General features: G+C 49.3%; 7 protein-coding genes across 7 annotated transcripts; 4 read left to right on the top strand and 3 right to left on the bottom strand.

Annotated features, from left to right (window-relative positions):
- Positions 1-711: 711 nt before the first annotated feature.
- On the top strand, positions 712-1,088 carry BDZ83DRAFT_644548 (uncharacterized protein). The gene is made up of 2 exons (XM_060509761.1): positions 712-798; positions 859-1,088. The coding sequence occupies exons 1-2, from the start codon at positions 736-738 to the stop codon at positions 1,015-1,017; spliced, it is 222 nt and encodes a 73-aa protein (XP_060357433.1). The 5' UTR covers positions 712-735; the 3' UTR covers positions 1,018-1,088.
- Positions 1,089-1,854: 766 nt separating this feature from the next.
- On the top strand, positions 1,855-3,387 carry BDZ83DRAFT_594907 (permease for cytosine/purines, uracil, thiamine, allantoin-domain-containing protein; the record flags this gene model as incomplete). The annotated part of the gene is made up of 1 exon (XM_060506747.1): positions 1,855-3,387. One exon carries the CDS (start codon positions 1,855-1,857, stop codon positions 3,385-3,387), a length of 1,533 nt encoding a protein of 510 aa, XP_060357434.1.
- A 512-nt stretch (positions 3,388-3,899) lies between these two features.
- BDZ83DRAFT_758760 (putative mitochondrial dihydroxy acid dehydratase) lies at positions 3,900-5,800 on the bottom strand (the record flags this gene model as incomplete). Its single annotated transcript, XM_060515084.1, has 2 exons — positions 3,900-5,561; positions 5,681-5,800. The coding sequence occupies 2 exons, from the start codon at positions 5,798-5,800 to the stop codon at positions 3,900-3,902; spliced, it is 1,782 nt and encodes a 593-aa protein (XP_060357435.1).
- Positions 5,801-6,429: 629 nt separating this feature from the next.
- BDZ83DRAFT_594906 (NAD dependent epimerase/dehydratase) lies at positions 6,430-7,335 on the bottom strand (the record flags this gene model as incomplete). Its single annotated transcript, XM_060506746.1, has 1 exon — positions 6,430-7,335. The coding sequence occupies one exon, from the start codon at positions 7,333-7,335 to the stop codon at positions 6,430-6,432; it is 906 nt and encodes a 301-aa protein (XP_060357436.1).
- A 1,416-nt stretch (positions 7,336-8,751) lies between these two features.
- BDZ83DRAFT_725016 (uncharacterized protein) lies at positions 8,752-12,072 on the top strand (the record flags this gene model as incomplete). Its single annotated transcript, XM_060512712.1, has 8 exons — positions 8,752-8,889; positions 9,332-10,824; positions 10,891-10,975; positions 11,015-11,190; positions 11,254-11,317; position 11,388; positions 11,604-11,857; positions 11,899-12,072. The coding sequence occupies 8 exons, from the start codon at positions 8,752-8,754 to the stop codon at positions 12,070-12,072; spliced, it is 2,385 nt and encodes a 794-aa protein (XP_060357437.1).
- Positions 12,073-13,027: 955 nt separating this feature from the next.
- On the bottom strand, positions 13,028-14,238 carry BDZ83DRAFT_224868 (uncharacterized protein). The gene is made up of 2 exons (XM_060501764.1): positions 13,359-14,238; positions 13,028-13,302 (listed from the first exon to the last, which is right to left on the bottom strand). The coding sequence occupies exons 1-2, from the start codon at positions 14,008-14,010 to the stop codon at positions 13,274-13,276; spliced, it is 681 nt and encodes a 226-aa protein (XP_060357438.1). The 5' UTR covers positions 14,011-14,238; the 3' UTR covers positions 13,028-13,273.
- A 3,982-nt stretch (positions 14,239-18,220) lies between these two features.
- Positions 18,221-19,963, top strand: BDZ83DRAFT_686111 (uncharacterized protein). Its single transcript, XM_060511258.1, has 6 exons — positions 18,221-18,529; positions 18,636-18,731; positions 18,809-18,845; positions 18,903-18,970; positions 19,021-19,424; positions 19,498-19,963. Exons 1-6 carry the CDS (start codon positions 18,455-18,457, stop codon positions 19,847-19,849), a joined length of 1,032 nt encoding a protein of 343 aa, XP_060357439.1. The 5' UTR covers positions 18,221-18,454; the 3' UTR covers positions 19,850-19,963.
- The last annotated feature ends 2,704 nt before the right edge of the window (positions 19,964-22,667 follow it).

Genomic DNA, 22,667 nt, shown 5'->3' on the forward strand with positions numbered 1-22,667 from the left:
GTAGTATCATATTCTTAAGGTCTCATTAGAAAATGAAGACCTGGCTTTTCGTACAGTACGGACATCGTCTTCTGGTGCTTCATGGTGACGTGACGACCATGCCAGTTACATGAATTTGACCATCCGGCATTGGGCGTATAGTGCAGCTGACTTGAAGCAAAAATCACCAAGTGCCTGGATTCTTGATGTTGAGATACTGGGAAGTAAGGAGAAAAGGGATTGAGGAACGAGGGACAGCAAACAGTTCCTTGCCTACCTCTACTTCAGAGGAATCGATGGGCTTCCCCTGTATATTTCCCCGTCTACAACTATAACACATTGATGTGTATATAACACGTCGTGTCGGCCAAAAGGCTGCCTTGGTAAAGGATAGCAATAGGCAGAGAAGGGATCATGTCTTTGTCACTCTCATTCTTCGCCACAGATTTCTTATGCCAACCGATACCCAACAACATCATGATCGCGCTGAGCCATCTATAGTCTCTGTCTAATAAAATACTGTGCAAATGCTCTGTAGCATATACATACTCGTTGAGTAACGTACCCATGAAGCTGTGTCCCTAAGACAATAGACCAGGAGAAGGTACCGATGTTAATTCGATCAGAAATCAGTTTCAAAAACATGCAACACCAGGTATTCGCTGGTCGTCAGCGACCCAACTACTAATCCGGCCCTCATTGACGTATCTATGGGAGAGCGGACGGGATCCCGAGTTTTCCAATGGGTGTGGTCGTATGTGCCATCTGCATGACAGATTGATTACTATAATCCTCTGCTCAGCTTTTGAGCCGGCCAGCCTCCTTCAAATTTCAGCGTAAGTGAATCTCTTAACGGTATGGAGCCCGACATATCCGTACCGCACAGCCTCTCTCAGGACACGCTGCAAAAGTTCCGTGAAGTGGAACTACCTAATATCTGCCGTGATAGCCGAGATAAGACCCGGATTGCCCCCACAATCGGCCTTGTCCGCGCGGCATCTCACAGATAAGCGCAATCCTCATATCGCAAGGTGCTAAGTTACCACATATTAGATGACTTCTCTCCCGAACTGGCATGCCATTGTGCCGTTCTGCTATCAGCTATTAGTGGATCGAAGATAGTGGTATCCCATAGCTCCTTCCCCCCCTCCTGCATAATTACGGGGTAAGCTTTCGGGTTTACCTAGCTGGGCCTTCGCCGGTGCGACTGCAACTCGACTGACGATCAAGTGTTTTTTGAACATTCATATACATATTGGAGAATGAGTGGCGCTCAGCCCTCAATCGCCAATTCTTGGGCTGATGCCGGATAACCCGAATATTTTTAGTCGAGAGTCGCCCAACCGCGGCTTGAGCCCTTCCAAGTCAGATTCAACAGGAGTTGGGCTTAACAGGAAGATACCAAAGGAAGCGAAGATCAAAGAAATATGAGGATTGAAGTTCTAGTGTCTAGCAGCGGACGGATACGCCGCAAGTCGATACTGTAGGGTGCCTTACTCCAAGCAGACTGGACTCAACGAAGAATGCGCGATGTGAGGTGGTGTGGGGTACGCACGCGACAATCTGGAAACCCGCAAATCACTTCCGCCAGGCGTTAGGGCGTCCACCCGGGAAGGTGGGTAGCATTGAAGATGAGCCCACCAGGAGAATGTTGAAAAATTGTATGCGTACAAGTGCTCCGGCTGGGCGGCGGCTAGGCAATTCAATATAATGTGAGATCCCCGCCTTGGCGGCCTGTTTGTGCCAAGAGACTTGCAGCCTCATTGACCGGGTCTTTTTTAACCGTTGGTGCTTTTGTCAACCCCAGTCCTTTTGCGACTTACTCCAAATCGACACTGAGAACGAAAATTCGGGTCACGACGACGGCCTTTCGCCATGGAACGCTTCGAAGAGAAAGGCAGAGGCGAAAAGACGTCGCCCCAGGCTTGTCTTGAGGCGGGCAGCGGCGACCTTCCGAGGGAGAACGGCATTCTGGCGGCTTTGCGACGCTTTGAGGGTAGAATGGATAAAGCCCTGGGGATCGAGGCGCATGCCATTGACCGCAAGACGGACGCTGACAAGAAGCCCGTCAAGTGGCACGAGGAGCTGACCATGGCTCTTCTGTGGGCAAGTGGTACCATGGGCATCAGCTGTTTTGCCACTGGCTTTCTTGGCTGGGAGTTTGGTCTTGATTTGCAGCGGGCCATTCCCATCTACATCTTTGGTTCCATCCTCGGCGGCGCCGTGTCTGGGTACTGTGCCACGTTTGGTGCAGCAACCGGTTTGCGTCAAATCTCCGTCTCACGATTCAGCTTTGGCTGGTGGCCAAACAAACTCATTGCCTTCCTGAACGGCCTGGAACAGCTTGGATGGGCATCGGTCGGTTCCATCAGTGGCGGATTAGCTCTGACCGCCGTGGCCGATGGTCGCATTTCGCTAGTCGTCGGTGTCATCATCATCGCCATCGTATCTCTTTTGGTCAGCTTTCTCGGTCTGCGCTGCATCTTGATCTATGAGCGCTACGCATGGCTCACCTACTTCATTATATTCATGATCATCTTTGACATGGTTGGCCCGTATGCCGACGACGTCACGCCGGCCCAGGTCACGGGCGCCGACCTTTCTGCCAGCGCCCTCTCACTTCTTGCCGTCGTTTATGGAAGTTCTGCATCATGGGCCACCATGGTGTCCGACTACTACGTCCAGTACCCGACCAATGTATCCAGGTTCAAAGTTTTTGCACTCACGACACTCGGCATTGCCATTCCCACCTCCATTGGCATGACTGCCGGCGCCGTGGCGGCCAGCTCCCTGAACAACCAGACGGCCTGGAAAGACGCATATGAGAACCAGGGTCTTGGATTCCTGATCCGAGACATGCTGCACCCGCGCGGATTCGCCAAGTTTCTACTCGTCATTTTTTCCTTCAGTGGCATCAACACCAACATCATCTCCCTCTACTCTGCGGCCATCTCATTCCAGCAAATGGCTCGTCCTTTCGCCCGAATACCCCGGTTTCTTTGGACTTTCCTCTGCTTTGCTATTGTGATTGGTCTGGCTCTCGGTGGTCGCAGCCAGCTAAACACCTATTTGCAAAACTTCCTCAGCTTGCTGGGCTATTGGTGCACGAGCTACTTTGTCATCCTGCTTATGGAACATTCCATCTTTCGACGTGGAGACTTTGCCAATTACGATCTCGATGGTTGGAACGACCCGAGCCGCTTGCCTCTTGGCATCGGAGCTAGTGTCGCCTTTTTGATCGGGGTGGTCGCATGGTGCATGGGCATGGTCGAGACTTGGTTTGTGGGTCCTCTTGGCGGCTTGATTGGCGAATCTGGGGGTGATATTGCCAACGAAATGACGCTTGTTGTTACTGCTGTGGCCTATCTGCCTGCTCGTTATTTGGAGTTGAAATTATTTGGGCGATAGGTACGGAGTAGAAGATTCTGTAAAAAGAGCTCTAGGCGGAAAAGGGCTGGCCTTACGTTCAGAACATGGGCCAACTCACCTTTACGACTTGATGCGACAATTTTCCGTCATCAGATACTTTTTCTGACCGCGTTCACATAGTCTCGCGACTTCAGAATGGGACATTGATGTCATGAAAGCCACATATACCTGCCTCGATCTTATCAACTACCTAACTAATCTTGACCGAGCTGAGCCATTAACGACTCAGAAGAATCTGTTGCTGGATGGGGTAAATCTCACAATGGATGTCCAACCCCGCATCGTGGCATTACCCTGCTACGTGGAGGCTATCGTGGGGGTCAAGTCGGCGAGAAGCCCGTGATGGCGTTGTAATCGCACGTTAAGGTGCCCGAGATGGGCAAGCTGAAGACGGTTTCGCAGACAGTCTGGGAAGAGAAACAATAACCATGGTCAAACAAAAAGCCGACAAAAACTCAATGCATACGGTAGCTTGTACATTACAGACCAGTCTAGAACAAGTCGGTCACGGCACCATCTGAGGCGCTGGATACTAAATGAGCATACTTGGCCAGAGTGCCTCTTGTCACGGGAGGCCTGGGAGCTTTCCACTGACGCAGTCTCTCCTTGACGTCGGCGTCAGCTACATTCATACTAATCGTACACGTTTCAGCATCGATTGAGATTATATCTCCGTCCTTAATAGCGGCGATGGGCCCGCCAACAGCTGCCTCAGGGACAATATGGCCCACGATGAAGCCGTGACTGGCGCCAGAATATCTGCCATCGGTGATAAGCGCCACATTTTTGAGGTTGGCTCCAATCAGAGTCGCGGATGCCTTGAGCTGTTCAGGCATGCCGGGACCGCCCTTCGGCCCTTCGTAGCGGACGACAAGGACAATGTTTCTGTCCCTCGGAATGTTGCCGACGTTGAGCTCCGTGACAAGCTCGGACTCCTTGTTGAAGCAGCGTGCCTCGCCCTCGAAGCGAAGTCCCTCTTTCCCGGTGATCTTGGCCACTGCACCGCCTGGAGCAATATTTCCATGTAGCACGACGAGGTGTCCAGCGGGCTTGATGGGGTCGGAGAGCGGCCGGATAATGTCCTGTTCAAGTGGCAAAGATGGCCACGAGGTAACGTTCTCCTCGAGAGTCTTCCCAGTGACCGTAAGCGTCTTTCCGTTGAGGAGACCCCCTGCAATGAGAAGCTTGGTGACTGATGGTACTCCACCGATATGGAAGAGGTCTTCGATGACGTATTTACCGCTCGGTTTCAGATTAGCAATGAAGGGCGTCTTGCGAGAGACTCGTTGGAAGTCCTCAAGATTTAGGGGCACCTCAGCTGCTCTGGCCATTGCGAGAGTATGTAGAACGGAGTTGGTGGATCCTCCTAGTGCCATCGTAATGACGAGAGCATTCTCAAATGACGCTTTGGTGAGTATGTCCCTCGGCCGGATGTTGCGACGCAAGCAAACTCCAATAGCATCAGCAACCTTGACTGCTTCTCTCATCTTGATTGGAGAAGCTGCCGGAGTACTCGATGAGCCAGTGACCGATAGACCCAGAGTTTCAATGATTGTAGCCAAGCTATTCGCAGTGTACATGCCACCGCACGCACCTGGACCGGGAACAGCTCCCTTTTCGATAGATGACAGAATTTCCTCGGGCGTGACAGACTTGTCGCCGGACCAAGAGCCCAGCGTGCCGAACAGGTAGGCACCCTGAGCTTCGTAGCAAGTCACAATGTCGATGGGCTTTTTCAACACCTCGCAGTACCCACCAGCAACAGTGCCTCCATAGACAATGACAGATGGACGATTGTGCCTTGCAACTGCCATGACGCAGCCTGGCATGTTCTTATCGCACCCGGGTATGGCTACAGTGGCGTCGTGTGCCTGCGCACAGGTGATGGTTTCGATGTTGTCTGCAATGAGCTCGCGTGACTGTAGAGAGAACCTCATGCCTTCATTGCCTTGGGCAATACCATCTGACACGCCCAAAGTGCTGTATTGCCAGGCGATGTACCCCTTCTTCTCAATGGCATCCTTGATGGTCTTTCCCAAGTCTAGCAGGTGCATATTGCACGGGTTCCCCTCCCACCATACTGAAGCAACACCAACCTGAGGACTCCTCTGCATCCTCTCCTCGTTGGGAACTCCTGCAGCATACAGCATGGCCTGCAAGAGTCACCGATGTTAGTCTGAATTCACAGAAGATACCAGTCGGGGCGATGTCTTTCCTTAGCACCAGGGAAGTCATGTTCGCGAGTGAGAAATGTGGAATACTTGTTAAGGACCGGTTGTCCATCCTCCCAGGTGGCATCATTCGGCGCAATGGGGAACTCGACATATCGAGGGTCGTGGTGTCCTTGATCTTCTCCGGCAGCGGGATGAACCGCATCGAAATTTGAAGTCATCTTGAATGATCTGCAACGACTCGACGAGGATTAGAGGCCAAGACAATCGACTCAAAAGTGATTTTGCAAGTGAGGAATGGTCAGAATATCAAAAAAGTCAAGTTACCGAGGTATAATGAGCAGTTCCAACATTTCCTGGTCGGTTCGGCTACAGACAAACATCCACACAACGTGGGGTGCGGGGTAGTCTGGGTATAACCCAACCGATTTCCTCACGATATCAGTGTTTCCCTAATCAAAGACTACTAGATGTACGCAATGTTGGTTTACGAAGAGAAAGCTCAGTTTTTGATGGAGCCTCTCCACAGAAAAGTGACGACTAATCGAAATAGGTCGGATTTGATTTGTTGGAACTTCAGAAGGCGGTGCAGTGGAGCAAGCCATGCTGTTAAGTGTTGGGGGTGAACCCCGCACCAACTCGGGCATAAGTCCGGCATACTTTGCGGGTTCTTGATTTCTCAAGATATCAGGAGATAGCAACATCACAAAGGAACTCGGATGGTATCTTGTTATAAACAGCCAAAAGAAGTCTTTTACCAATGAGAATTGAAGTGGAAATCAGCGTAAGGCGTAACATGATCGCCGCTGGCTAATGACCCTCGTTTTCACAAATCCTCTTTGCTTGTCCCTTACACAGTCTTTTTGGTGATGGGAATGTGTCTCGTCCACGGGTGTTCCTCCCTAAATCCCAACAAGGCTTGGATTTTCTTATTCGACATCGGGGCCTCGCGCTCACCCATCTCCCGAGTGAAAGGCGTTGATGGACTAATGCGGCTCAAGAACGCCGTTGTGTTTTCGGTGTTTGTGATGTTGTTATTCGTCGCATTAAAGACTTGCCAGCCCAGGCCGTCTCTCTCAATACCAAGATGGCACATCTGGCCAAGATCTCTGGCATCTATGTAGGACCATCCGTGGACATCCCAAGACTCCGGCTGGTTGATGTAACCAGAAAAGTTTTCGGCATACTTCTCAGGCTCAATGACAGCTCCGATACGGAGGCAGTAGATATCAACCCCGAACCGACTTGCAAAGCTCCTCGCAATAGTTTCTCCAACGACCTTGGAAAGTGCGTAAGGGTCGGTGGGATTGCAGTCGACCTCCTCGTCGATCGGGAACGAGATGAATTTCCGACGCTCTTCTGCGAACGTGACTCCGTAGACGCAGACACTACTCGCCAAGATTATTTTCTTGACGCCTAACTTGCATGCAGCCTCGATTACATTGTGGATGCTGTTCACGTTTGTCTTGAAAACTTCGCTATCTGGAGCGAGCAGAGGTCGGGCGTATCCGGCAAAGTGAATGACCGCATCAGGAACCGAAGACTTCTCAAGAGGCTGGCTGAGCCGTAATTGGGAGTGAAGCGCGCTGTACACTTGGCCGGCATCGCTGACGTCGCACCTCATCGTATGAACTGCGGGGTTGTCGAGAGGGGCAATGTCGAGATTCATCACCTCGTGGCCTTCGCGTAGAAGCTCTTGGATTGCCCAGCGGCCAGCGACGCCGGAACCGCCTGTAAAGATAATACGCTTGCCCATGAGAGTGAATGTCTTTCAAGTTGACGATGGGATTGAAAAGTGAGGTTCGCAATACGAAGCCCCGACAACGAGAAAGGAGTTGAAGCAGTCCATACCTTGCTCCAAACTTCAGAGTCCACCTTTTTTTTTTGACCAATTGCCGAATTGTGTTTTAATTGACTTCCGAATCACCAGTTCCACTTAGACCACTCCAGGCAATTGAAGTATTGACCACCCTCAGACTCCTTGATGTCATATGAACAATGTACAATGAAACCATAGCCTGAGTGGTGGTAGAAGCCCTTGAATCAGGCCGGTCGCTGTTTGATTACCATGATCCTCACGCGCGACGTGTGACACAAACATCTGATAAACGTCTTTGAGAGAAGGGAGAGGGATGGCATAGCCGGGAAAGAGGAGGTTTTTCTTTAGCCGACATGCGCTTGAGTGACGGCGTTATGGTGGTGGAGGAAGCAAAGCAGGCAGTCTCCAGGCCAGTTGGATGGCGGCGTAGGCGGTGGTCCGACTCTATGCTGGTTATGCGAAATATGAACTACTTTTTGTTTCATGCAGGGACAACTGATTCCGTGCCGTTGGTTTGGAAGCAGATTCTAGTAGTCATTATTTTGTTTTTATGCGAACTAAGTTCCCTTGATAGAATTTGACAGTGAAGCATCCTGACACATCTATCGCCTGGGCGTGCATCGCGAGACGTGACCAACGGTCACGCTACACCAAAGTATTTGCAAACATGTCTTATGTTACCTGGCTGCATTCCGGCAGTATCGTCATTAGCTGACGTCGCTTAGGTGGAAAAGGCTTACGAAGCCTGCATCGCCCCGACATAAATGAATATGGCGTCAGATGAAGTGTAAAACTCTTGATGGCAGGAATTCATGGCACCTTCTAAATTGCTCGTGCAGTATCACTTGCTAGAGCCACAGACGGTTTTTACGATGTCTTTTTGAATGTAATTGGAGCTCCATTTCTGGACTTTGACTTTGAAGAAACAGACAGGCGGGGGAATGGAGGTGGACGTGGGGGTGGGGGTGGTGGTGGGGGTGGAGGCACTGGGTGAAACACAGCTGAGGCTGTTCTGCGTGGCGCCAAGATACCGTGGCCGGTGCTTGGAGAGAGTTTAGCGATACCATCTCATTATTGTAAATACACTGGCGAAACTCCTGATTAATACCTCTTCATTTGAAGCTAACTTGCAGTCGTGCAAACTGACACCTCACAAAACTCCTATCGTAGTTGACTGTCGAACAGTAAATTACACCAAACAAAAGCCAGTTCTAAGATGTTTCCAAGCCAGCGCGCGTTTTGAAAAGCCTGACTCTCAGGAACTTTTCCTTCCAAATTTAGAAGAAGTTCGTGTAACGCAAGCGCATAGACTGGCAACCATCTAAGGCATGCAGTCTGGGCCGCTTGTGTGGCATGGCAGATCGCCAAAATGCTCCAACCAGAAGTTGGCGTTTCCGGCCTCAAGAACCTAATACCGACTTCACGGAAGTGCAACACCTAGCGACCCTTCACTTCCTAGATGATCATTCCTGCATGGTGCCCAATACACAGGTGAAGAACCCGATCCAATCGGCACAATGCGGTTTCCGAGCCCACAGGGTTAGAGGAGATATGTTTTCGCATTGATCATTTCTCACCGCCACGATGCAGTCATTGGTCCCAATTCTTCAGTATGACACTATCGAACCAAGACGAGCGATCTCGAAATCCAGCTTGTGCGCATGTATTATTTTCTGGCGACGCGCCACGAGATCATCATCTCCACTCGCTAACAGGTCATCCGCGCCAATCTTCCATTGGTGTCGTAGGTCCCCTTTTCTATAAGTAATTAGTTTCCTGCCGTAATACAACGAGCTACATTCACTCTTGGAACCACAGCAATCTTCTACTATAGCGCAGCCCACTTTAACCCATGACAAAAACGAATAAATCACAGCTACACGTACTACTTTACCTCTATCTAATCATCTTCTTTGGTACCGTCTTTGGACAGGATGATCTTGGCACAATCAACGGCTTTGTGGATGTCGAGACATCCAACTTCAAAGCTCGATTCGTGCGGGACGCTCAGGTTTTGGCATCTTTAAAGCCCATCGGAGACGACTTTGACTTTCTTCCTTTTGACATTTTGGGAAACCGACCCCGTAATGGACAATACCACTGGGGCGATATTACCTATCGATATCGCACTCAAGGCGACAAAACTTGGATTGATGGGGACTCTTCTCAGCAGCGCAAGCCTATCATTGCTCTATCTCAGAGCAACGATGTCCTTGCCGCTGCGGATCTGTCGTCCACGCTTCCTTCTGGACCTCTCAAAGTGACTCGCGAATGGCTCAACCTCGACGGCGATCTCGCGCTACGGTTCAACTTGAGTAAAACCGGCAATTCCACCATTGAGATTGGCAGTCTTGGCTTCCCTGCCGAGTTCAACAGCATTTTTACGCATCACCATCCTGCATACGCCATGGTCGCCTGTTCTCTTTCTGAGCCGTGCATCGGCATGGATTCTGGCCAAATTCGCGTCACCCCTATCAAAGGCAAAGGGCCAGCCTTAGTTGTTACAGCCCTCACCGTCACTAATTCACCCATGGAAGCTCGCAATCTTTTAGAATGGGGTTACGAAGGATCCTGGTATGGCACTCAGACGTTTGAAGCGTTCTACGAATGGCAAGTCCTCACGAAAGCATGGGCAGAGAACGAGTGGGCTGTTCAGAAGGCACAACCTTGGAATCCACCTTCTTCGCGAGAGCTGAGCCCGGGTTCAACTCTTCAATTCGGCGTAAGGTTCAGTGTCGTTCCTGAAGGTGTGCGGGGATTTGACAAGACTGTCCGGAAGACTGGTCACCCCACAGTCGTCAGCATCCCGGGCTACATTCTTCCTAGGGATCTGCTAGGAAGGTTGTTCCTTCAGGCTGATTCTCCCGTTGCCAATATCTCTGTCGACCCTCAGGGATCGCTGTGTGTGGCCCTGACGAAAAAAGCTGCTTATACCTTGACGCCTGGAGAGGCTGCCTGGGGTAGAGCGCGAGTGACTGTGACGTACCGTGATGGAGAAGTTCAGACGATTCATTACTACATCACGAAGCCCGCTCCTGAAACTATCCAGGCCATGGGGCATTTTCTCACGACCGAAGCACACTTTACCGATGAGTCTGATCCTTTTGGTCGTGCGCCCTCAATTATAACCTACGATTGCCAAAGCATGTCGATGGTGACACAAGATCCCAGAGCCTGGGTACCCGGACTTAGCGACGAGGGTGGAGCTGGAGCTTACATCGCGGCTAGTGTCAAGCAAGCTATTTACCCTAACGACGATGAAGTTCGGATTATTGACGAGTTTGTGAACAATGTAGTCTGGGGGTATATCCAACAAGACGACTACGCCGTGCGGAACTCTCTCTTCTTCTACGAGCCAGCCGAGGTCCCAGGATTCACGTACGAGAGTTTTGACTGGATCTCGTGGTCGTCCTGGAACAAAGACCGGTCATACGCGACCGACAGAGCCTATAACTATGTTCCCCCCTCGGCGGCATAATGGTCCCTTTACAGAGTTGGGCGAGCCTACCCGGAGCTGGTCAGCCAAGACTGGACCTGGTATCTCGAAAAGCCTACCGGACGGCGCTCCGCATTTCAGGTGGCGGTGTTGCGTGGGTGGAGATGGGCTTGATGGGAGACCGTGTGGAGCGTCATCATGACTGATCTACTCCGTGAAGGGTTCAATGATGAAGCAGCTACTCTGGAAGTGCTTATGAAGACTCGCGTCGAGCATTGGGACTCTGTTGACGCCCCATTCGGGAGTGAAATGGCCTGGGACCCCACTGCCCAAGAGGGCGTCTACCAATGGGCGAGGTAAGATTGTAAAATTTACTCCAAACACGTACGGCCCTGGCCCAACTAACACTTTTCCTGCAGACATTTCGGTTTTAAAGATTTAGCAAAACGAGCAGTTGACACCGTACTTGGCTTCACTCCTAATGTTCCACACTGGGGCTGAAATGGTAACGCTCCTCGATACTGGGATTTTGAGTAAGTTTCCCCATCGCTAGGGTTCCAACTTTCCGCAGCTACATGGAATCGGATCTAATGCCACGACTTCAGTATTGCCGGAAAGGTGCGAAGGCTTGAACGCCAGATACATCACTACGGTTCCGCTTTAAACTCCCAGGTCTAACTCTCGGCATTTCGCGACGACCCTTCCGACTCCTATCTTCTACGCACCGGTCATGGCGGAAGCTTTGCTCCTCTTTCGAACATCAATGAAGCCGGTTGTCCGAGCGCCAGTTTCCATTCGTTCCCCGACACCTTGCAATGGGATGGTTTCACTGCCGACTACGGCCCGGGATTCCTTGGAATGGCACTTAGCTCTGGAACATACGTGGCCGAAGATGAGCAAGTCGGTCTCGTTGCTTATGGTGGAAAAATTTCAATCGATGGATCGAACGTTATGGTTGAACCTCGCGACCCTGTCAGGAAGACGGTCTTCATCGGTCCCCTGGCAGTCTTGATCACGGTTGATGTGGGTGTCATTGAGCGATTGTTTATAATGTCAATGTCAAGTCCATCTCTATGACATTGTCTCAGCTTATAGACGCTCCAAAGGCGATGAACGCTACTGTCTGGACGGATTCGGCACAGGTATCCTGGGAGTACAGTGGCAATAACGTTAAGGTCGCCCGCGGTGGATGGAAATTCCTATGGATCAAGAAAGAGTCAATATTACGCTGTCTCTGAAGTCAGCGTAATCTAAGCGAGTTGGCTCGCTTCAAAACTTCTATTCTCCGGATGGACTTTTCGCATCACTAGATTGTAATCAGCTATAGCGATGAAAACGAGCACGACATCTTCAAATTGCACTATTAGCTTCATACTCGTCGTTCCAACTTCTTGTGAGTTGCTTTTTGAGGGCTTAATCATAACACAAGTCTAATCTCAGAGCTATGGCTTTCGTAAGTATCAATCACATCACAAACTCTATGTCTTGTTTGTTTCTCGAATAAGAAAACAGTTTGAAAGAAAAGCCTGAGGTTTAAAAATCTCCTTTTCAATCCTTCATTACAGTTTTAATATTATAGAACATCTCATGACTACTTAGGAGAGTTATTGAATACGGGTTCAAAGCTTGTTTCCGCGTTTCAAGCAACAATTAATGCTTAGTAATGAAAATGAAAACGGCAGGTTCATATACATAGTGTTAAAGATCTGCGGGATACATGTATCCGACACACTGTTGACTCTTGATTTTGTATAGTCTGCGATCAGATGCAAGAGTAAAAACCCTCGTCTATTGTATGCTGTTTTATATTTATCCTTCTTATGAAGAAATTGTGTCGTGAACTTCCTGGAACCTCCTCTAGGCTCAAGATGAGAGAAACCTCCTTTTCCACATATAGCGGCAACCCTCCCAAAGTGAGGATACTTGATGGGAATAAGATTGCTTTCGTATTCTTGGCTTACGAGTTCATGTGATATACCTTTCACAAGATGTATCGAGGAGACTGGCAGGAGATGCCGCGATCAAGGTGTGATCGCACTATGTAGAGACACGACTGAGAATCAAAGTTAGCTCAGTGCTTGGTAGGCTTGTGATCTTATCTGACCAGGAATCTACTGAGTTCTTAGTCTAAGTACTCAAGCAACCTTTATCACTCATCAGTAGAATGTTATAGTGACAGATGCAGTCTAGATTCTCAATATATTTACAACACTCGCATGTGCACGTCTCGTTGGGGGACCATGTTAGGCTTAAATCTCGGTAAATCTCGCATACAAACTATTTTTGGTCCAGCTTGGCCTCGTTACTTCCGACTTGGTTTCTTTTGGCTCTCTGATCGAGTCCAAAGGCTATTCGATGACTCAGGAAATTCCAAACCTCCTCCGTCTCCTCGAGTGACTGTCCTACCCCAGCCTACTCATCTTGAACAGCTCCCTGTGGCTATGAGCGATAGTGTCGAAGGATCACGGCTGGGATTTTGTTAGTCTTTTGCATAACGACCATTGAGAGTTAATTCACAAGATACCTTGGGCCTGTTGTACGTCTCGAAGTGCCGGGTAAGTTGATGTGTCTGACATTTTGTTTCGTTGCATCATGACGTGGTACATTTCAGCCAGAATCTCGGCACCTGAGAAGTTCGGCGCATTGGGGTGGTTGAGAAGCTTCAGGATTATCTTGAGGGCCTTTGAGGAAATCGCGACTTCTGGGCCAAGTTGAAGAAACATGGAAGGTCCACTAAGGCCGAGCCAGCCACGAACTCGGTCGAACCTTATTAAGAGCTTCCATTCTGAGCTTGATTTGACTGCGTTAACATGATCTCGGTAGATCATTTCCAAGACGGCGTCAGTTCTGTTCCCGAACTTGGCCTTAATGTATTCCGGCCAGCATTGAATCGACTCCTCTGTGTTTTGCCTACGCATGTAATTCCAATGACAGTCGTGCAATTCCTCCCATAGACCCACGTAGTAGGTGACGTCTACCACTCTAGGCGATCGCGCCGCTTGGCAAAGTTTCCCGGCGATGTCTGCGATATGTTCGGCGTTTATCTGACTATGCTGATATGGCTTATTTGACGGAACAGGCGTTGACTGCCAGATGGGAACTGTGATTGGAAATCTCTGGAGGCTGATCGGCGCTACAGGCTCCCAAATGGGTACGATGATGGGAGCGCGGTTCATACTGGCGGAGGCTCATCTAATAGTGATGTTGGTTTCGGGTGCTGGATTCTGAGCGACAGTGTATTCCGATAGAGTTCGTGGCTTGACTGGTGACCAAATTGAATTTGCCACTAGGAAAGGAACCTGAACTCGGATTCGACCAGTGGCGTCTTTTCGGCAATTTCCCTTTGTAGAGGTGTTGGAAAGGGTCAGAGGGAAGCATTGGTCAGCAAGATGGAAATGAGGACGGAGAAAGTTCAAGTAGCCGCGCTGCGCACATACTACCCGAGAAAGGGACAAGAGGATGCGCCCAAAGTCGGCGGGAAGGTGCACCCCTTGTAAAAATGCCTTCCAAAAGTAGGATAGTTAAGTATGAGTGACTACAATCTTCTACTCTGTCTGCTTGGCTTGTTTCTCTTTTAGGTCTGAGTGTCTCTGATTAATCCACTTCAGGTAAGATGTCTCTCCATTAGCTTCTCCCTTGATTTGGCAATTTTGTCAAATGGCATTGCTCCCTCACTCGAGCTTTATCACCGATCGGGGTTGAGTACTGTGCTGGAATCGTGGAAGCAAAGTGGGATGAAAAATAGATTTAGACAAGGAAGCCAAGGGAGTAGCCGCTTTCAACAAACTACCCGGGTTACCCTGACATTGTAGCTAGAAGACGGTTAAAGTAAGACGCCCTCATTTTTGATTCAACCAACACAGCCAGGCTCTTGGCAGAAAACCCTCCATTGAATTATCACATGAATTTTTCCCGCGAGTAGCTCGACCTCACGATTGCAAACTGGGAGCTCATAAATGCGATGCACGGCAGGAGTAACCAAACCCAGATCCTGAATTGCAACGTCAATCTGACATTATACACCGCGATAATAAATGGCATCAACTTCTCCATCCAGAAGTCAGGATTTAGCTCCAATTAGTCGAAGGAGTTTCCGAGCATGTACAGACTTCCCAAAATAACAACAAGATTGCCCGGCTAGCTCCCTCGATTGCCACAGGCACAGCGTACTATTTCAAACTTAATAATATTGGTACAAGTTTGGGTTAATACAAGGTAGATTGGTACGGAGTATGTTAACATGAAGTGAATTGACAGAACCTAGAGTTCAGTAAGATAAATAATGAAGTCGGAAAATAAGCTCAATTTCTAAAAGAAGGCCCGCAGAGACTGTTCGCACAATTGTATTTAGTAGATGGGTGATGTCCAAGGTGCCCAGCATACCAACCAAGAGCCCGACTACTTGTCCTTCCGCAAGATTTCTCACCCAGATCCGAACGCCTTATGCTATCAATCGTCGCCTCCGTCACTGCGACGGCAGGTACGAAGGTAAGCAGAGTACTCCGCCCTAGTGCAGGTACCTGAGAGGTAGATTAGACGTCCACTATCACCACAAACAACTCGGGCAAACACACTGAAGCTCCTGAAACCGTCAGGCCCAGCTTCAGCGGTTGTCGAAATAATGTTACGCTGGCGTTTGGAGGTGGCTTTTGAGGTCCACATTGAGAAAGTAAGGATTTCGCCGCTAAAAGTTTTCAGCATCGATCAACGTGCAGCGAGCGTTCCTTGCATAGGCTAAGATTGCGTTTGCGGAGCTTTTGGATCCTGGTCGAAGAATGGCTACAGTTCCAAAATGCGTGATCAGCCAGCCGTGGATCATCTTTGGATCCGTCCAGAGATTGAGACTTGTCGCGTCGGCAATGACCGTTTTGAGGAGTGGTCTTCGTGCTTAATGTCATTTATGCCGCTAATGAGCGACATGATATAAGCCTCGTGATGTCGCTTAAGATATTGGCAAAAAGCTTTTGGGTGATCGCAATGTCAAGATATGATGCATACGCCTTCCAAGGAGTGGTTTTACGATAACCGGGCAAGTGAACTGTGTACTGGGGGGTCCGAAGAGAAGCGGGATGGCGAGAGGCGAAGTATGGGTATGATTGCGCGAGGCCACGGTTCAACATGCTCAATGCAGGGTCCAGGCAAGAAAGCTAGAAGATGCCAAGGCGCTGTACCTGATAAGGCTGCAAGGGTACTAGGTGAGGTGGAGAGCAACGTGGGGAGAGGTTGGGGCCAAGACCTGCCAGCCCAAGACACAGCCCAAGACCCAACTCAACCTCTTGTGTAGAACCGTTCAGACCCCAGATCTGAGCACTCATTGGGTAAGTCCGCGAAACAACAGAGATCTAGCTTGCTGATCCGTTTCAGCTCCGGTACAGCTGACTTCAGACAAGTTCGTTGGGGCAAATTTGGTTTCGGGGAAAATTGTAGAACACATGGAGCTATCGTTGGCATTACCCTGAAGTAACAACCCGGAAGACAATACAACGGGAAGGATCCAGTATCCTGTAAGAGCACTGATCTACTTGACTTAAGCACATAAGGTCTCCTGGGATCCATGCCTAGTCTAGTTCAACCATCACATGCACAATAAACCACGTGCTTCGTGCAATATGAGAGTTTCGCTGTCCGTGAGTTGTTTTTCGGCTATCCGGGAAAGACTTGTGGAAGCTCTCAGGCAGCAATCCGCACTGACAACGCAGTGTTGACCTGTAATATTGGTGAATTAAGATTTAGTGATCATTTCCGAGTTGATAATCTCATCATTGAGACAAAACATTAACCAGGCATCTCTGAATGGCATCGTAACTTAATTGCAAGCAAGCCGTGCACAGCACACATACACAGTTTTCGGGGACTTCATGGTTCAAACAATGAAACGCACAATTTATGCTTATTTCGAAGAGAATGTTGGATACGTGCATTTAACTTTCAACAATCGTGGCGATCAGGTATCGGTTCGATGTTCCCAGTGTGCATTAATACTTCGCTCAACGCGATATGCACGTGTTTTCCATTCTAAGGTAGGCAAATCACAAAATCTACACCCTTGAAAACACATGCCTGAAGCTTTCGAATAGATCACAGGTTCTTCTGAGCCTGTCGTCTGTCAATTTGCTGTGATTATCAAATCGTGGGATTGAATCAGTGCCCATCCACTACTACTTTTGGCACATCCCGATGTTCGCACGGCGATCTACTCCTCCTTCGGAGGTTCAAAGCAAGTGGCTTAGGACGCGCTCAAGCCGCCTTTCGGCTCCGCCTCTGCCCACAGGCTTCGGTCCCGCCCGCTCGTAGCCCGGTCCTCCTAACCAAAGTTTTTAATCCATTTGGTCTAGGGGGTACATTATCTCACTTCGACACTAATTACGACGTTGGAATGTATTTCTGGCAAACCCCCCTTGATATCTTCAGACTGCAGGGCCAGTGCCTTGCGACACTCCAACCCAGAGTTTATGGTTAGAAATATTGGCCTGCAGCCATGAAAGAGAGCGGTGCGTTGCTCAGTGCGACACTTGTCATTATGCGGAGACTCAAGCGAGATTCGACATGAAGTCAACCCCTCGCATTTTTGCGGGGCATGTTGCCCTGCAGCATTTGATGGTTTTTGCAAGGGCTAAGAGCTGTGGCACCTAGCTCATCCCTTGACCTGAACACGGAACCGTGATGTCGCCACGCAGGACCGGGCCGCAACGGCTCGTAAGTGTCAGTCGAAGCAACGAAAGACCAAGCGCAACAACGTGGATCCACGCGGGTTCATTGTCGGGCCCTGGATGAAAGATCCCACAGACAGAATCATCCTCACCACAGCTCACAATCTGGTCCTCCCTCGCTTGTGCCGCAGCATCGTGGCAAAGACGTAATTGGACACACGCTTCCGAGTTCTCATCACATCATACCAGAGATCTTGGGCGGCATAAGGCTACTAGGTGTTCTTGATCTCGCTTAGTTGAGGCTGTCAGGTGGTTTTCATTGATGAGAAGCCCCGATGGTTATATTACGGTGCGACTCCTGAAGCAGGCGGATCAGCCGGAGCTATGAAGACATCAACGTTACACTGCAGAAGAATAATTTCCACGATGTTACCATGGTGTGGAAATTACCCTAGCCTGGACCAGATTCAAGACCATTAGCTACAGGCTTGTCTCATAGAATGCGTGAGCCAGAGAATGAGCTTGTCGGAGACCGACCCTTCTGTATGCCGATGCAACGTCCGAATGCCCAATGGTTCGGCTAGGCATAGTTCAAGGGCCGTGATGCACGCGCAGGGCTGGCATGCCAAAGCTAATGGTGAAACGACCAAACCCCCAAACTGGGCTAATGATCGGGATAAACTTTGTGTGGAACTACTCGAAACAAAAGCTGGAGTTTAAATCATCGGCGGATTGTCATTGTGACAGGGATGGTTCAGAGCATTAACCGCAATTCTTGCAATGTTAGATAAAAGGGTTTCCCTCTTACCTGGCATTTTTCCTGGCTTCCGTAGTCGCTTCCAGGGAAGATGTTTGTTTCTTGGAAGGGCTAGACTTCGCAGGCTGACTGCACACTTGACCTCATCATCTTGTGGATTGATATTCTCTTAATATTGTCTTGTTTCTACAAGCTACGGTGGTGTTTACAACGATGGAAACCGCCCACGACGAAACTCCGTTGCTTAATCGTCAGCCAGCTGCGCTGGGTATCATCATTGTATTCCTGGTATGCCACCCATGCTGCCGTCCTCTTCTCAACATCTTCATTGTGCTTGAAGATTGCTTAAAGACTGCTTGAAGACGAACATGAGGTATCTGACGCTTATTTACAGATTCTCGCGTACTTGTGTGGTCTAGCCCGCTTATACATCCGGTTTTGCGTGGTCCATCGGCCTGGCTGGGACGATGGTTTCCTCATAATAGTGTTGGTGAGTTGTTGATAAGCTTCAGGGAGTTTAGTGTCTCCATCTCCTTATGCTGACATGTCTATCTTATTCTTTCCTAGATGACAACCACCTTGCTGTCTATAGCAACGTGCATAGGTAAGCCCAATGGATCCCAAATTAAGGCGACGGATGTGATCTGACACGATTCTCAAGCTCTTTCCAATGGTTTGGGTAAGCATTTCGCGGGCCTTGGCCTGATTGGTATGGAAGCATTCATAAAGGTTAGTCTTGATGATAAGAAACATGAAGCGCGGATACTGACATTTGGTAGATATTCTACATCTGCAACGCGGCGTATTGTATGGCCACAACTTTTATCAAACTCGCCTTGCTCTCTCAGTATCTTACAATGTTTGAGTTCGGGTCACTGTCATTTAGACTGACCATGATCGTTGCCGTCGTCACGGCGATGTGGGGTCTGGCGTACTCTACCATCGCCTGGTTTCCATGCGACCCCGTCTCGTCTCAATGGGAACTCACGCAACCGGCCACAGCACGCTGGGGGTTCGGCTCTTCAGATCTTGGAATCTACAGGAGGACGTACGTTAGCCATGTTGCAACGAACATGGTGCTCGACGTGCTGGTGTGCGGTCTACCGCTTCATTGGGCCTGGCAACACGCGGCTCAAAAGAGGTCTATTTACGGCGTCGTTTTTCTTTTTGTTCTCGGAGACATGTAGGTCCCTCCAAAGACTCCACGCAGTGACGGTCAGCTTCCCTAACTTGAACGTGGCTAATCTTCTCGATAGTGTCGTTGCCATTGGCGTCAGTCGTCTCGTCTCCATCGTCAACACAGCCGCAGGCACATATCCCACGCTCGATCCGTCTTGGTATGGCTGTGTGCCTGCCGTACTTGCAACAGTCGAAGTGAATTTGGCAACAGTCTGCGCGTCTATACCGATTGTTTGGCCAGTCACGCAGAGAGCCTTGAGTAAGATCTGGGTCACAAGAGAGTTTGAGGTTATTTCAGAACCTCGGGACTTCCGTCTGAAGTCGACCGCGTCATCTTACGACGGCGACTTTTCGGATAGAATGCCAATCTCGTCAATCAGCGGTGGGCCGACACGTTCGACGACAGTCCAAGCGACGTCAAGTGGTTGACGAGAAGGGTCAAGTGTGGAAAATATTAGTTGGATAGTGATACCCAAGGTCTAAAATTCAAGCATTGGAGAAGTGGTATGTTCAGGTGTTTAGAGCAGACGGAAGCCGATGGGCAAATGATACTTTTCCATGCGTGTGCCCAAGCCATAATACATGGTTTACCCTCATCGGTGAAACCATGCTTGAATGTGTGCCGCTGAGCCTGCACACATTCATTCACGGCTTGCCTGATCTAAGTGCTCCAAGTGAAATCTGGGACTCCTCCCGTTAATGGGTTCAGCTCAAGTGACGGCCCGTGTGAACACAATCGACGACTTATTGGATGGGGTGTAGTCTTGGCTAGTCTAGGTGAATGAATTTGAACGACGCTGTCCAAGATAATACTAGACTACTAATGGTTGGTGGTTCCTTACGGAAAACTATGGGAAATCCCGATCCGAATCTCGATTCGATTTCCGAAAGTTACTGGCCCTGGACTCTGGTGGCGTAAACCCGGCTTCCGAGCGGGGACACATCATGAATGCCGCATGTGCCGTAGACAGTGAACTTGACTGATTTGACCGTCGGACTTTTGACAGTTAAAAGCCTAGGAAATTCTGGATAGAAAGCGAGACCGCCAAACCCTCGAGCAGCCGCTCTATTCGCACGGCCGCAACTATTAGTTAACTATTAGTTGACAGTTCTCAGCTTTTCACATCGTTCAACTCTAAGTCGTTCTCCAATCTTGCTTGTGAGATTGGGATCCTGTTCTTTAAGCCAGCTTCCGGCTGGGTTCTTAGGCCAAACAGCCATCCATGCTGTGTAACAGGACGAGAATTGTATAGAATGAGCTGAGCAGAATATATGCAAAGGCTTGGTGATGCGAGACTCGGAAATGACTCCGGTTATTCTCCTGCGGCACAATTCTGGAATTTGCGTGCGTTTGAGGGGCCGGATCCCCAGAGGCTGCACCATGCAAAAATCCACATTAACCCCCCCGGTCGGCATAACCCACGCCGCGCCTCTCCGTCTACTTTATCATGGAAGATGGCCGGTAGGTATGGCGGGAGAGGTGTGGCGCGGTTGAAACTCCGGCTAAGGCCGAGTCAGCAAGGGCTGAGGGGGGTCCGTGAGCCGGGGCTACTCAAGTTGACGCGTCGAGGCGTTACGACGCGTCAAGCGTTTCTCCTCCCTACACCAATTCAACAAACAACTCTCATTCATCATCATAACACAGCATTCGCCAATATGTCTGGTACCGCAGACGATCTTCAGCAGGCAAAGCAAGCTCGAGCCGCTCACGCGCGTGCTGTCAGGGTCGCCAATAAGGAGAAGAGGGAGAAGCTCAAAGCAGCGAGAGTGGCACGCATGGCGCGTGCCCGGGCGGCAAAGAAGGCTTGAGGTTGGTTCTGAATGATGCAAAGCTGGAAATGCTGAGCTAATTTCACTCCTAGTGCATGTTTCCGTGCGGTATTACCAAGATGTCTTCGACGACTGGGACTGGTGGATCGTTACGCCAAGTGGAATGGATCTATCCGTAAACTACCACGGTGAAAGTGGATTAGGTATTGGGTGGATAAACATCCTTGTATCTTATGGTGACGTAGGGACTTGGGAGAAAGCGACTGAAATTTGGGTTTTAACATCATACACAGTAAACAATGCTGCGGGAAACCCCTGATCTACATTTCGTGCAATTTGTTGCCAGACAAATGGTAATGCCACGACGGTCTCCTGTAGACATTGACGTGTGCTCGCAATTAAGAGCAGCAAATTATATACGGCACGATAGACTACTTGCTGACCGGGCGAGCTCCTGCCTTTTTAAAGCGACGCGACTTGATGCTAAAGCGCAAAGCGATGCACCCCGTGGAGATGTCACTAGGTTATGGGAAGGCAATCGCTATTCTTGGTTTCGAATTGCTCGCGTGTGAAGTCCTTTGCCGGGAGTCGAGTAGTCCGCGATTTTTGCGTGCCGTGACTTCCCCTTGGGTGGCATTTCTGGGGGTTTTACTGTTAAAGTTGCTACTCCTCTTCGCTGGTCCTTCTTTTCGCAAAGTAGATGCAGGGCCGCTCAAGTCTACCGTCCAGCACCATCCAGGCCACACGCGTGGGGCTAACCTGCCCACATTTGGATAATTAATGGGGTGCGTAAAGTATTCCGTCCGGGTCGCCAATCAGGTGTTTGCGGTGACATTGATGGACTTTTTAACCTGTATACGTTCCACACAGACTGGGTCACCACGCATGCCATCTCGAAGATCTGGCTTAGACAGCGAGCCCTTCCAAGCTTTCTAGGCTTTCTCGCTGCTGACTGGGCGCTGCTGTATCTTTGGTCGAGGCGAGACGAAAAAAAAAACATTATTGTTTCGGTTTATAGTAGTGTTGCGGCTAGTTTTTCGGTGTCTAGACGCTGTGTTTTGAAGAGGAATTTTCGAATGGAAATGTTGCTGAGATGAAACCGGCGGCTCCTAACTAAGCCCGTGTCTCAGTACTTTATAATTTTAAGTAGCTTCTATTATATCGTTCCTATATTTTCTCTTTAGCGGCGATGCGGCGCACTAGTAAAGGGAGTTATTAGTATATAAGTAGGTAAGTAAAACCTTTCGGTCGCGACAAGGTTAATAGTTGAAGTAGATCTATTATACATATATAGAAAAGGAAAATTATAAATAGAGCCCGCAATCTCTTTTTAAATATAAATAAATAAAAGGTCCGTTTATATAAATTTAGATATTATAGTTAGCTGGTTATAGTAAATATATTAATGAAAGTTAAAGCTATAAAAGCTAAATAAATAGTATTATAATTATAAATAGCTTTTTAAAAATTATATTTA

Source organism: Colletotrichum acutatum (assembly GCF_030867785.1).
Source record: "Colletotrichum acutatum strain CBS 112980 chromosome Unknown BDZ83scaffold_263, whole genome shotgun sequence".
Classification (NCBI taxonomy): Eukaryota; Fungi; Ascomycota; class Sordariomycetes; order Glomerellales; family Glomerellaceae; genus Colletotrichum; species Colletotrichum acutatum.